Raw genomic sequence first — 14,602 nt, forward strand, 5'->3', positions numbered from 1 at the left:
TCTGAGGTCTTGCTTGGTAGTCAGAAAGATTTACTCCACTTGTAGAGAAGCAGCTTGTTGAGCATATTGTTGCCATATTATTTTTATTTGTGGCTGGATGTACTGTAGCATTTCCTGGGATATCAAGTCTATTTGTCTGCCAGCACTGGATTTTTTTGTGGCATATTTTTATAGTGATTTATCCATAAAATATCACTGAATAAAGCAGTAGCCATGGAGAAATTCTGCAGTGGTTGAAATGTGATTAGTTACATGAGGCTTTCTTTTTTTATTCCTAAACCCCTAACTCTTCTTGGGCCTCTCTGTCTTTGTGGTATCTGTTTTCTCATTTCCTTATTATTTGTTCCCTCCTGCATCCATTTCACCTCATGTTGACCTTAAAGAAACTGTGTTTTAGCCCACAGGATTGCATTGCTCTTACAGTAGGAGTTCCAATATATGTTATAAACATTCTGGTTGCAGGCTACAGCCAAGGTGCACAACACAGGGAAGACAATGTCTTTCTGCAGCACAATAAACCTTCAGTTTTGTTTGTTTCTTTGTTTCCTAAGCCTCTTAGGAGTTCAAGGCCATAGCTCTTGATAGAAGAGGTGGTATAAGCTCCTCTTACATGTGTGTGTGAGTATATATATCTATATATATATATATATGTGTAAAGAGAGAGATGTCTGTATGTACATACATATATTTGTGCCTCAGATTATAGTGATAAACAAGATTTTAATTTCAGTCTTGAGAGAGTCGTGGAGTTGTTTGGTGCCTATTATCCATCTATCATAGCTTCTTTTTGGCTATTGAAATGTGCAAATTCACTGAAATGGAGCAAAGCAGGCAAGTGGTGCGTCTTAGGAAGAGTCTGAGAGGATCCAGGTGGTTTCTGGGGCAGGATCTCCAATTGGTGTCACCCTCCCTTGTGAGCCATACATGCACAAAGCACTGTTCAGTGTAAAATCATACTTGGAGTCCTTGCACAGTGCTTACTACAAACATCTAAGGTCTGCAGCTCCATTCAGCTCCCCTTGTGGGTCACCCTTGCTTTGGTGCTGATGGAAGCTGGGGGATTTTGGGGGTGGGTTGTATTTGCAGCCAGCAGGAGTGGTGCAGGAAGGATTACATTGCTTTGATGCTGAGATACAGACCCTTTCTCTGCAGACTGATTTAAGGATCAGGTAAGGTGGTTGCTGTTAGCTGCATTCAGTCATGTTTCCTTTGATTTTACTTTCCTTATATATCAGGGATTTGTCATACAGCAGTTGATTTTTATTAACATGAAAAGGTGCCTTATGGAAAATCATACACTCAACAAGGAAAATGTTTTAGCTTTCTTGCAGAAGGGCAGAGCCTCCAGATCTGAAGTTCTTTGGAAAATGGGTTTGCTTATTTTGAATGAGGTGGCATTAAATGGGAAGGCCATCCTCCTTCCGTGTCATTTTAAAAGTTCCTATGTTTATATTTTTGCTTACCTAGATGACTTTCACATAGAAAGAATACAGAAGATAAAGTGAAAGAGTAAAAGATGCTGGAAGCATCATTAACTTCTCAGATGACATTATTTTGGAAAACACAGTGTCTTTCAAAAAAATGTGCCATATGCATGGCTGAGCCCCAGATCTTCCAGCAGTCTAATACTGGCAAGGGAGGGCATCTGTAGCCCCCTGGGAAGTGGGCTGTGGGGATTTCCTTTTCTCCTCTTTGTTGGTTTTTATTTCCATTTCCTTTTCCTCTCTTTTTTCAGTCATTTAACGCTGTTCTGCACAACAGAGGGGAGCATCTGGCCCCAAGTAAACACCCAATAAAATAAGTGGGGGAAATTCACAGCTCCCTTGGTGCTATTGCGTCTGTCTGTCTGGTTGTGGACTCAACAAGATAACCATGCATCAAATTACATTGTCCAGGCTATCTTCACAACCAGAAGTGCTTGAAACCTTATTTTAATAGAAGCTTAGATTCTGGAGAATACTATAAAATCTCTCCAAAGGCTCCAAATCAGCAATTCCATCTGTGTTTCTGCAAATGTAGAGGAACAATGCCCCAGCTGATTATGCAAACAGAATGAAAATAGTTATTTTAAAAGTGCATAAAATCGATACTTTGGGGAAAACAAGTCAGCTGTGTTTATACTCAGCATATAGCAGACATTTTGTTTCTTTGTCTGAAAAAAATCATAGGGAAGCAAGGATTGCAAGTGAAATAAAACAGCCGATCACACAGTGCAACAGAGGGAACTGGAACATCAGATGTCTCAGCAAAGGCTTAGAGAATTTTAGGTTCCTTCTGAGAGAATATAAATTATATTGAGGTTGATATATTTGTACGTTGTTTGAAGTCAAAGCCAAATATTCTTAACACGGTGGGAATAACTCCCTTCCCATTGCTGATCATGAAAAGTATGTAACTAAATCTATGTCTGTGGTGCTGAAAATTTCCTCCTAAATGCTGTCTCTTCTGGACTAATGGGATTTTTTGCAAGTATTGGTGTGAAGGGGTGTGCATATAAATATGTATAAACGTGCTTCTCATACAGTCAGGATACATTCCTTGTATACACATTATTCTAAAAACAGGAAACAAAAGCATCTGAGAAACAGGACTGAAAGGGAGCAATTTTTAGACCTATAAGTTAAATTGGATTAAACTTCATCTTTCAGCAAATGCCGTGTTATTTATTCAGTGTTTCTCTGGGGGATTTCCCTACCCCCTACACTTTATAGTGAGTAGTGATGTTTCTTAATTAAAAAATCAAACAAACATGGAATTGAGGCTGCCCCACACAGACATTCTCCTGTGGGAATAGGAGGTGCACTGATTTTCTCACGGACAGTTTCTGGGTCTGTTGGACACAAAGGAGGGGAAAAGCTGTGTCTGGAGAAGTCAAATCCACATCATGCATAGATGCCAGGACTGTTCTGTGCTCCTGGGCACTGCCCTTTATAGGGGAGAGCTGGTGGACATGGTGAGGAAGGTCACTGATAAACTCATCACAAGTCAGGTAGATTTCTGTTTATTAAATACCCCACAGTAGAGATTACTGCCTTGGAGAAAGGAAATTATTATTTCCTCTTTTCTTTCATTCTTTCCACCCAGAGCTGGAATGTTTTGGAGGTTTCAGGACTTTACAATCCCCACTCTGTAGCTGAAGCAAAAGTTTATCCTTTTCCTTGGTCTCTGACCTAAATAGTTTAGAAAGACTGATGTACATTTTGACAGATTTTAATTGATATTGTGGAGGGGAAGTATTTTAAGTTCTTTACAGTTAAGACGAAGCAAAATGGTTTTTTTAAATGATTTCGAGTTTAATTTCTTTCTACAAATGCATGTGAAGCACACTGGTGCACCACTTGAAAAGTCTTTTGGTTGGACTCCACCAGTGCTTTGGTTGCTGTTGTTTCAACATCTGGAGGGTTTTTCTCATATTTACCTGGTTTACTATTTGAGTAATAATAGAAACTCTGACATTTTCAAGCTGATGCAACTGTTGTTTCACCCTGTTTAGTGTCAGGTTCATTGATCTCTTCCCTGCTTTTCTGTGGAACAGCAAAATGCACTCTGCAGGCCAGTGTTAAAGATGGGCTCTGCTATAGATTCACGCTGTCAAAGTGCACACAAGGCTGGCTGTTTTCAGGCTATCCCACTTTGTCACCAGTGATGCCTCAGGATATTGCAGCAGTGTCCTCATTTCCAATGGAATGGTTTATTTTGAAGGTGTGAAGCTCTTGAGGCAGTGACTGTAAAGGTTGGTTCTGTGGTAAGGGCCAAAAGCACCAGTGACATGAACCATTATCAATTTTTGGAAGAAACAGGCAGAGATCATCTGATGTGCCAGCAAATGTATTTGTTCTTGCATCTTTGTGCAGCTGATACTTTTTTTTTTTTTCCTTAGGTAAATATTTAACTGGTATTGCCTCTGTCCCTTTCCTAAGACTGGCATTCTCTTTTCAAGTTTCTTATCTGGAAACAAACTCTTTTTGTCCCTTTTATAAATGCAGTCCTGGTCTCAGCCATTATTTCTGGCCGAGCACGCTGTAGTTACAGCACATGAAAGAACATCAGTGATGACTTACTGTAAATGGGACAGACTTCTTGGGAATGCTCTGGGGATTAGATGTCCAAAAGAATGAAGCACTGTTCTCTTTCCATCTGGCCACTTCATTTCACTGCCTATCTGGGACCAGCGCTTCTAAAATCTAGTTTGCAAAGTCAAATATTGATTTAATTTGGTTTTTTTTTTATTCTTAAAAGGTAGAGTAAACCTGGGAAGGTTTTACTTGTGCAGAGTCACAGGAGGGACAAGCAGGGAAAAACTGAAAGAAACGATTTCTGTCAAAACTGGCAATTTTCTGATTGGTTAACTAAGAAAAACTAAGAAAATATTTTGTCTAGATTGGACTCAATAACTTTCAAAATGTCCATTTTGGCATGAAAAATTCGAATTTTGTTGGTGATATAGTCATATAAAAATGGTATTTCAGTATATTCATATTTTCTCCATCCTGTAGGGTTTTTTAATAGTCTTTAGGATGCAAACTAAAAAAGTTAATACCAAGTGAAGGATTTTTAATTATTAGCTTCTTTATGTTTTACAGAGTTTGAACAAAGAGGTCAGAAAGTATTCCACCCTAACCTTGTGTCATGATGGAGCATTAGTCAACCCATTTTCCAAACACCCCACAAAACACCTTTGGTGAAGTTCCAGCTGAAATACTGATTCCATTTATGCTATTTCTTCTAAAATAAGCTAAATCAGAAGTCAAGCTTTCAATATGTCTTGACTATAAACAAGTTAAGTTTCAACTCCCAGTGTAGATCTCATGTCTTGGATTAGTTCTGCAGAAAAAGCTCTGGGAGAGCATAGGACTGGTTTCCCTTGGATACAGGTGGTCCAGGCTGGAGTAAGGTCTGTCTTGTGTATTCTCTGGCAACCTAGTGTCATCTTGAAATGACATGGGATTATCCCAGCACTGAGGTTAGAGTAACTACACGTGGTTTACACAATAATTTCCATGTGGAGTAATTGTTTGAGGAATGAAAAAAAAATCCAAACCTAAAGGCAAATCTCTCTGTCCCAGGTACCTGTACTGGTAGGATTTGTGTTCCACAGCAGAGCTCTGTAGCATTAATAACCCATATTTGATCAGACTCATATTGCAAAGTCATTGTGAGTTTTAAGAGTGGAAGATGGTGTCTAGAGAAGTTGCTGCTGTTCCCCTTACTCAGAACAGCAGCAGAGCTGTGCCATTTTAGGGAATATCAGTCTGAGTTTCAGGAGTGCATTTGTCTTAGTTAAGTGATCCAAATGCTTCTTTTGCCTGGGCCATTGTTTTAAAACTTACCCTGAAGTTTTGAATACCAGTACAGTAACACCTTCATTCCAGCATGAATGGAGGGAGAAAATAGCTCCCCATATAAAAAACATAAAATTTCAGGAGTGCTGGAGTAAGCAGGTATGGGTGAGTGTGTGCTTTTGTACCTGCAGGGCAAATGTCCCATCCTCCCCTTCTGACCATGTCAGCATGGGGAGATCAGCCAGACCTGTTCCTCATCTTACCCTGTGAATTTCCATGTTCATCTCCACTGGTCCATGAACTGCTGGGCGTAGGTAAATAAATTAGTACTATCTCAGAAACAGGGCTGTTTTTATCCTCTCCTCACTCTTAATATGCCTGTGCAGTCTGAACCACTGATTGACCCCTATTGATCTGATTTGACTGTGCTCCTGTGGAGTAGACAAACAGTGCAGGAGAATCCAGGGACTCTGATTCACAGTACCTTATTTAGGTTCCTAGGTAATAATTCTTATTTGCATTAATCACTCGCATTAATCACGCAGAACCTGAGGCTGCCTCTTGCCTTCTATGCATTCCTGTTCCTGACAGTGGAACAAAAAGGTATCTGCTCTGAAGAAAGAGTGGTTTAAGTATATTGGCACTTGATGTTTAGTAGTTGCAAAACTTAACTGTTAGAAAAAAGACATTTTTTCAAATCAATGACTCACGCATTACTGTAAAATATATCGATTAAAAACAAAGCATAATGTTAGTCATTTAGTCAGTAGAGTGATGCAATACTGAAAGAAATTTATCCCTTGACTTTTGCATTAACCTTTTATTGACTGCTTGCATACTCATAATTAACACACACTTTAGCTAGCTTGGTTAATTTTAGCATTGTGATCAGTGTCCTCTAATGTAGATGACACCCTGATGATCAAAAATCAGTGCAGCCCAGGGAACCGTGACCAGGCAAGTGTCTGTCTCAGTGGATGCACACCTGCCCAGGGAGATACCAGCCACCTTCCAGGGAAAGCATCATCTGCTGCTATGCAAATAGTCAAACAGTCAAACAAATGCTTGTCATCACTTAGTTGAACATATTAATAAATAGCAATAAATATTAATGAGCAAAGTCCGTTTTGTCAAAAACAGATCAAAAGTTATGAAAAATCGGAGAACTTTAGAGGGTAGAGGTAGTGAGAACGTGCTCTTCAACAGTAACTAAAAATGGAATTTTTAAATTGAAACTGTCACAAGTCTTGATTGTTTTAGGAAGAAAGTAGGGACCGTGGAGTTTTGTGCATTCCATAAACAAACAATTCTTTCTATAATATGTTATTGAACACTTACTGTCAAGGCGTTGCAGCTAAATTGCTCTGAAATATATCACAGCAGTTTTCCTGTTCTCCTGCTGCAGATAAAGTATTGAAGGAATCTATTCTGTATTTCAAAGTTTGTGTGATTTCCACTCTTTACACAGTTTTTACATATAATATGCAGAGATGAGTTCTATTTTCTTTTGGAGTTTTGACTCTAGTAACTCAAATAACAGTTTTAAATTGATATGGAATATTTTCATTTAACTTACAATATTGTAACTCTTCATACTTTCCCGCTACCACCACAGCTCAATGTTTGCAGCCTTCTTTTGTTTTTCTTTATGTATCAGGAGGTATTGTTGCTAACTCATTTTAACTGTCAGATACAAAGAATTTAAAATCATTCTGTGCAATCATTTAGATGCCTTAGATTGTTCTGATTCAGTTTTAAATGTTGCTCTGCTTTTGGCAACATCTTCAGCTCTGTTCCACTGCTGCAAATAAAAGACCGTTGTAGGAACAATTTCTCCTGTAAAATTTTTTTTTTTAACTCATCTAGAAAGGTCTGGTTTTTGCACCCTAGTTCTGAGTGAGAAAGAACATTTTTGACCATGTTCCAGACTGTGGGAGCTGTTCAGGTGGATTGCTTATTGAACTGCCAGGTGCAGTGGAAAACCAGCCCCATAGCTTTGAATATGAAAAATTTAAGCTGTCTTTGATGTCAGCAGATCCGGCACAGGGGTTGGAATTTTGGTCTAAATAGATGATTGACAAATTATAAGAATGTATCATTCCCTGCTGTTCCTGCTAGTGTGGAGCAAAGCTGTGGAAATCCAACAGGACAAAAGCACCATGGGATCGCTGAACTTGGAGTGCTGTGGCACTGCTCTCCCTTTTTTGTATTTTTACAGCACATTGATGCATTTCTGTCATCAGACTGGCACAGCAAGTCTGAGGACCTGACACGCTTCCATTCCTCTAATCCCTCCCATGGAATATGCTATGGCTAAAACTTCCCCAACTGCGTGATCTCCTGGAAGTTGAGGCGCGTGCTTGGCTGTGGGGAGGCTTCTCAGCAATGGCTCTGCTGGTAACAAATATAGAAAAGGGAAAGTAGCAAGCAGGGGCTCTTGGGCTGTCCAGGCACAGCACCACTGTGACTGCCACCACATTTACAGCAACACAAACACCCACGTGTGAGGGAAGAGCTGGTCAATCTGTTTGTGTAAGAGAACAAGGGAAAAAAAGACATGAAAGGTAAAAAGAGGACTCTGAAATGCTGAGGAAGCTAAAGGTTGATATATCTTTTCTCTCAGTGAAAACTGTTGTTAATAGATGTGGGAGAGAGAAAATGTTTATTTTATTATTATTATTATTAGCTGAGTTTTGCAGTATTTACTGGCTGAGCTTTGTGATTTGTCATCTGCAATAATCACTACATAGTTAATTTCTCCACTTTAGGATGGAAATGCTTAAACTGGAATGTCTTATACTACCCACCAAACTGAGTGTATTATTTGGTGCCAAGACAGAAAATAAAGCAAGCTTTTAAAAGCCTTATAGAGTTATGCTGTAATTAGTTTCAGCTTCCCCTGCATATTAATTTTCTCCTGTTCCTTTATATAATTTGGAAAATGTCTTCAGAACATGATGGCACAATCAGTTAAGTACCTCTCAGAACTCACACACTAAACTGCATTTGCTATAACAACTATTATAAAGCAGCCAGCAAAACAAATCCTCTGTTATTCTGTACAGTGCAGCTTATCAATGCAAACAGTTTAATATTTATGCTAAGAGGATTGTCACAAGTAGCTTCTGTTCCTTTAATTCTTGTTTTAAATAAATAATGAGAACATTTAAACACATTACTCTTCCCAGGGCCCTGAGGTCGGCTAATCTTATTATTTATGAAGTGATGTGCTACATAATAGTACTTAGTGCATGTTAACAGATGCTATTATCAGGGGCTGATGTGGAGAGCTGAAGATATATTGGAATGCTCTGTGTTAATACTGTCCTTGTGGTGTAATGTACGATGGATTGAGTGCCCAGGATGCTGGTGCAGCAATTAACCACCCACCAACATGGGTGTAAAGCTGAAGTATGTTTTCTCATGGGGATTACACTGCTATTAATAATTCCCAGGAGAAGAAGGCATCTTTCATTTGGCAACAGTCTCTTCCAGAAGGTCAGTGGTGTGGACAAGGAAGTTGAGTGTGTGTCAGTGTTCTTGGAGTTCAATCTGCTGAGGTGAAAGATGCATATATGTTTAAAACAATATTTAAGTTCTTACAAAAATTATGTGCTTTATAGAAGACACATTTTTAAAAATGTCATACAAGAGATAAAAGTGCATTCCTGCAATTTGGTTTTTATCTCTTTAAAGAGCTATATGGACATGCAATATGTACCAAAATTAAGGTAATTCTCAGCGTTTTTCCTTTTTTTTCCCCATTGCAAATATTAACTAATTAATCAGCAATGTGCAAATTATTTGAGGGGAAGGGAAAAGAGGAGGGGAGAAATATCCTCCTTGAGCTGTGACAATGTTCTTGACGTGGCATGTATTAGTCTAATCTTTAGAGATGTGATGGTTGCCACTTATATAAACTTTCCTCTTCAGGCTGCAGTTCAGTTGAATATTATAATTAGACTTCACTAGTATTGATTAATAATCCATTTAATAAAAAACATTGTAATTTAAACATTTTCTCTGGGGACCAACATACACTAGCCTCTTAATTTAATTTTATTGAAGTTTTGCCCACCCATTCATCACTGGAAGTTGTTATTAACCTCTATTTCCATTTTTCTTTAAAGAATTTTCTCTTTTTATAGTGCCTTTTTCACTGCTAAGCAGGTTGATACACTTGTAAATCTCCAGAATCTACAAAGCTAGTCTGGCTTCTTTAATGTTGTTTAATCTATCCCCCCTGACCTTAATGCAGTAAATTCAGTTTAATCTTTCTCAATAATCTAGTAATACATTGGATACCAGCAAACATTTAAATCTGATAATGATTTAATCACATACTTTAAATAACAGCTGAGATAATGAAAAAATAATTCACCATATAAAGGAACACAAACTGAGTTTTCTCTGTGATTGGCTTTTTGAGAAATCCCTATAGAAAATACAAAGCCTACAACAGAAATCAACTTTACTGGAGATGTGCAATCCACTTGGTGTCAGAAGATGTCGTATTTCTTTTTTTTTAACATCTTTTTCTTTAAATTAATGCTCATATGTATCCTTGCTGAGTATTCAGTTTCTTGAAACACTTTTACTTAAGTGGTTTATCTGCTTACCTTTCTTTGCAGATGCCAGTCAGACGCAGCAGAGAGCTTGCCAGAGGACCAGAGACCAGAATGCCACCCCTTCTGGACAGATGATGATGAATGTAATATGCCTCTGCCATACGATCTAGAAGAAGTAATTGCTTATCTACAAAATCTTGTTCAATGGATAGAATAACAAGAGACCTTCCAGCCTAGAATTATTGATGCTGGTCATCTGGGGAGAAGCTTTGTCGTTGTCCTAAATCTTTTCAGCTTTATCTTGATTGTATGTTATTTTATGTATCAATGCAGATTTTACCAGTCTTTACACAGTAGCTTAGTTACTGTTTCATAATAAAAAAGACCAGCCCCAAATTTACAGAAGTGTGTGTTTGTAAGGCCTGAAGTCCAGAACACCAGCCTGAATTCCCTCCTCCTCCACTCTAGTTCCCATTGACCCTACAGCCCAGAGATCTCTGTACTTCACAGAATCACAGACTGGGTCAAGTTTGAAGGGACCACAGTGGGATCATCAGGTCCAACCTCCCTCCCAGAGCACAGGCACGGGGTTGTGTCCAGACACTTCTGGAATGTCCCCAAGTGAGGGAGGCTCCACAGCCTGCACAGAGCATTTTTCAGATGAGGAATTCTGTAGGAGCATTCTAACATCGATCCCAAGACTTTCTTACTGTTTTGCCTCATGGCAACAGAGTACTACTAAGAGAGATTTCTGATATGAGTCTGTATCTCCTGGGCTCCCTGGAATTCAGAATTCAGTTCCTAATCACTGCTTTGTTTCTGCATGTTGTGAATCCTATTCTGAGGTCAGGTTTCCCAGTGCATTGCCTAAAGAGGTGATGGACCTAAGTAAGACCTTCCATTTGGGTTGTTTGGTCCCCTGAGAAACTAGATTTAGATTGTGTGCTACTGGGTATTGCAGCATCAAGTGAGATCTGTGAGCACAAACCCAAAAACTCTGAGAAACAAAGCAGTTTTTGATGTTTTGTAGTAACATGCTATAAAAAGAACAATTATGTGTGGGACGATACAGAGTTCCCTGAATGAGACAGAGAATTTTGATTAGGTAAATTGCTATTTTGTCTGAACTGGTTGGACTGGTGTCCAACTTTGCCACAAAAAAGCAGAAAATCATTATGGTGAAAAAGCACTCAGGCTGTGTTACCAAAGAAGCCAGTAAGGTTCAGAGTTTGACATTGCCACCAAGAAATGAATATGCCTCCCGTGCTAATGTGCTGTTTAAAGTCTCTGCTGAGGCTGAGCTCACCCAGAACACACCAGCTTCTGTACTGGCAAAGTGCTGTGTGTGTGGATGAGGCTTGTACTCCTAAAATTGTGCTTTTGACAGTATAACATATGCCAGACCTCCCTGGAGTTAAGGAAGCTGTGCCAGTAAAAATTCAGTTTTAGTGGTATAAAACTGTGTCCACACCTACCAGCTTTTGCCAGGACAATTATTTCAAGTAGAGGTTGTACCTCATAAGACTTTAGGTAAAGCTGTGCCAGCAAAAGTATAAATACTTGAATCTAGGGTTTCCATCATAGTCCTGGGCTTCTGTGAGAACTTTTTGCTATCCTGTGGAATGTAAAGACTCTCTGAAGAGTAAGTTATTACTTAAACTAGGTTTATAATATTACCATGATCCACACATTTATCTGTTGTCTCTTGTGCCATAGATTTCATAACATTTGGAAATACTGCTATGGGCATAGCTTTCTCTTCCCTGCACTAGTTAAAGCTGGCTTTACCAGTGGCATATTTGGATTGGTGCCACACTAAACACTGTTTGCTTTGGAGATCACTTAGAGAAAAGCTAGCTGGAGATGTGGGAATTCTGCCTTTGAAAAGGCAGTTCTCAGAAACAGATATTGCTTTGGAAATGAGCAATATGAATTCAGACAAGCTAATGTTGTAACAGTGGTAGCACAATGTTTAGGGGGACTGTTTATTTATGCTGTTATGTTACGATTACTTTGTGTTTAATTAAGCACTGCTAAAATCCATGGGGATCACACTATTGAAAGAAATCTGACCGCCACAAAGGGGAGAGAAGGCACATCAATGATGTAGTTTGTAGCTGAAGTGGAGGCAAAGCTATTAAAAAAATGATTGGAAAATAATTATTTCCAGCAGCAGTAAAAATAAAACCAAACCAAAACAATCCCAAATCTATTAGGAGACTGCTGGCAGTAATAACAGAATTTTTAGAATACATGTACCCAGGTCTTGCCTGTGCATGAAGATTTAAGGTAGTGAATTAGCTGAACTATTATTAGTCTCAGTGCAGTCAGATAGCTCTTATCTAAGCCATGGTTATCATTGGTATGGATAAATGAACACCTTTGGAATAAGACTGCCAAAATACCAATAATCAAGTGGTTTAGGGCTCAGTGTTGCATTCCAGTCTTGCATCATCTAAATCAGTATAACCTGATTGTGCTCAGTTGAAATGCAGAAGTATGAGAAGGTTTCATATCTCCAAAGCCCACAGGAGTTGATAGCAATAACATGAGTAAGATGGTGGAACTGTTTGAAGCACATAGTAATGCCAAAGGGTACCCCAAAAGGAGAACACAGTTAAAGGTAAATATATATAAAAAATCTGAGAGATCAACCATAAATGATTGCTGTGTTTGGATTATGTGCTAGCAGCTGACAAATACTTTGAAGATTTCTTTATTTTATTGAAGTAGTTATAATTTAGCTTGTTTCAATGATTCTTTAGCAATCCATTTATATTCCAGCATTAGATAACCCATTTCCTTTTTGAAAGAGCTGGAAGACACAGCCTCTAGTTAATGTTCTGTGTATAGCAATTGTTTGCCAAGCCTGGATGCTTTAGAAGCATGAAGACCAAGGTCAAGTTTTTTCAAGGAAGAGGTGAGAGCATAAATTAACTTTTGACATTAAATTCAGTGGCTCTTTTAAAATGGTGAAGTTCACGATTTTGCTTACATTTACTTTTCATCAGCCAGGACTGAATTGAGGTAAAATAGTTCCCTTGCACGTGTGTGTCAGGCTAAATGGATTGCAGAAGATACAGATCTGTTTGCCTGTCTGCACTTGCCTTTAGACAATATTCATCAATTTTACAAAAGCTACTGACTAAACATGGAACCGGTACAAATGAAATGCTCAAGGCAAGGGCTTTCTTTTATAAATCTGATACAGAGTTGGTTTTACACTGATAGAAAGAAAATGTTGGCAGAAAATGAAAAACTTCTATTGTTTCTGTAATTTTGGGGATGAAAGATACAGACTGTTTTAAAGTATTTGATAGAAAACTGCTGTGTTATGCAACGTAATTAGAGATGTTTTTATAATGCTTTGTTCATATCCGTGTATATGAAAATATTTTATCCCATAGGTCTTTTCTTCTCTTGAAAAGGTTATGTAAATAAATAAAATTAATCTCAATACAGTAGATTTTAAAGGCATAATACTTATGTTCTAAGCTTTACAGAAGGTTCTGATTATTTAAAAGGTAAATAAGAATGCTATGAGTAATCACTGACTGAAAACTCTGCAGGATGGGTAGCATGCACCATAACAAATATCCAAATCAGTTGTCTTATTATCACCTGAATATGGTTTTAAATTCACTGGTAATGGTACAAGATGCAGTATAAAATCATGCTGGACTAATTAATGCAGTGGGGCAGATTCAGGGATTCCATTCATGTCACAGCACAGAAATCAAAATATTATTAAAATCCATCATGAAAGGTGACTCTTTACACACTACTAAAATATTGCAGTGTGTAAAGAGCTGGCATTGCTCCTTTCTCAGTTATAGCAGTGCTGTTCTGTTAGTCCTGTGCCATGCAGTGGAGTTTGGGCTGTTGGCTGTTGAACCAGGCCAGGCTTAGGCTTAGGTCTAAGTTGGACTGAGAGCAGGGCAAGAGAGATGAGGTGGGATGCACAGGAGACCCAAGGGATGTGATTTTTCAAGGCCACAACTTCATTAACTGGACTCATATGGGAGTCATTGAGCTCAAACTCGTACAGTGCAGGTCAGGCTCTCTCCCTTAATTGTTACCACCTGGTGCAAAGTTAATGTTGGCTCCCTGAACCCTTCCTGCCCCTGACAGCCAGTCCTCAGCTTTCTGCTGGGATCTGACCACTCTCAGCTCACACCAAGACTACAGAGCTGGGAGCAATGGTTGCTCCAGTGTAGCAACAGGGATGAGAAACTCTCATCCCCAGCTTCAGCCTCCAGCTCTGTCCTGCCACAGCTCCACAGACTGAGTACCTCCCAACATTCTGCTTCTCATTTGAGATTCAAGTTGCTGCAGCTCATCTTCTGTCCTGTCCCACCAGGACAGTGATCTGACACAGGGAAGGGCCAGACAAGAAGAATTCTGTCTGCATGGGGTTCCTCATCAAAAACAGACACCCACTGCACTCCCCAAAAGAGTGAAAAGTTCAGGACTGCAATAATCTGCCTTTAGAGGGTGGGAGCTGCTAGGGAGTGATGAAGGACTCTGGCCAAACCACCAGCATGGATTGTTCTGTAGGACTCCCATCCTGCCCTGTTCTGGCTCACCCCACCTGCACAGGCAGAGGCAATCCTGAACAGAACCTCTGCTCCCTGTCTGTCCAAACTGACTCTTCACCTTCAGTGTGGCTGGGCTTGCACCTTCATTTACATCCATCTGTCCTCTTCATCTTAGCCTGAGGGCATTCATTGAACAAAATAAGATAATTTATAC

At 39.2% G+C, this 14,602-nt stretch overlaps 1 protein-coding gene across 6 annotated transcripts in view; it reads left to right on the top strand.

Moving 5' to 3' along the window:
• The window catches only part of FTO (FTO alpha-ketoglutarate dependent dioxygenase), a 222,211-nt gene extending 208,902 nt beyond the window's left edge, over positions 1-13,309 (top strand). For all 6 annotated transcript variants that reach the window (XM_050978819.1, XM_050978821.1, XM_050978817.1 and 3 more), the window contains one exon: positions 9,914-13,309. In XM_050978819.1, the coding sequence (XP_050834776.1) occupies positions 9,914-10,067 (154 nt within the window). In that variant the 3' untranslated portion in view covers positions 10,068-13,309. The remainder of the gene's footprint in view (positions 1-9,913) is intronic.
• The last annotated feature ends 1,293 nt before the right edge of the window (positions 13,310-14,602 follow it).

The sequence above is a fragment of the Serinus canaria genome, chromosome 11 (genome assembly GCF_022539315.1).
Source record: "Serinus canaria isolate serCan28SL12 chromosome 11, serCan2020, whole genome shotgun sequence".
Taxonomy (NCBI): Eukaryota; Metazoa; Chordata; class Aves; order Passeriformes; family Fringillidae; genus Serinus; species Serinus canaria.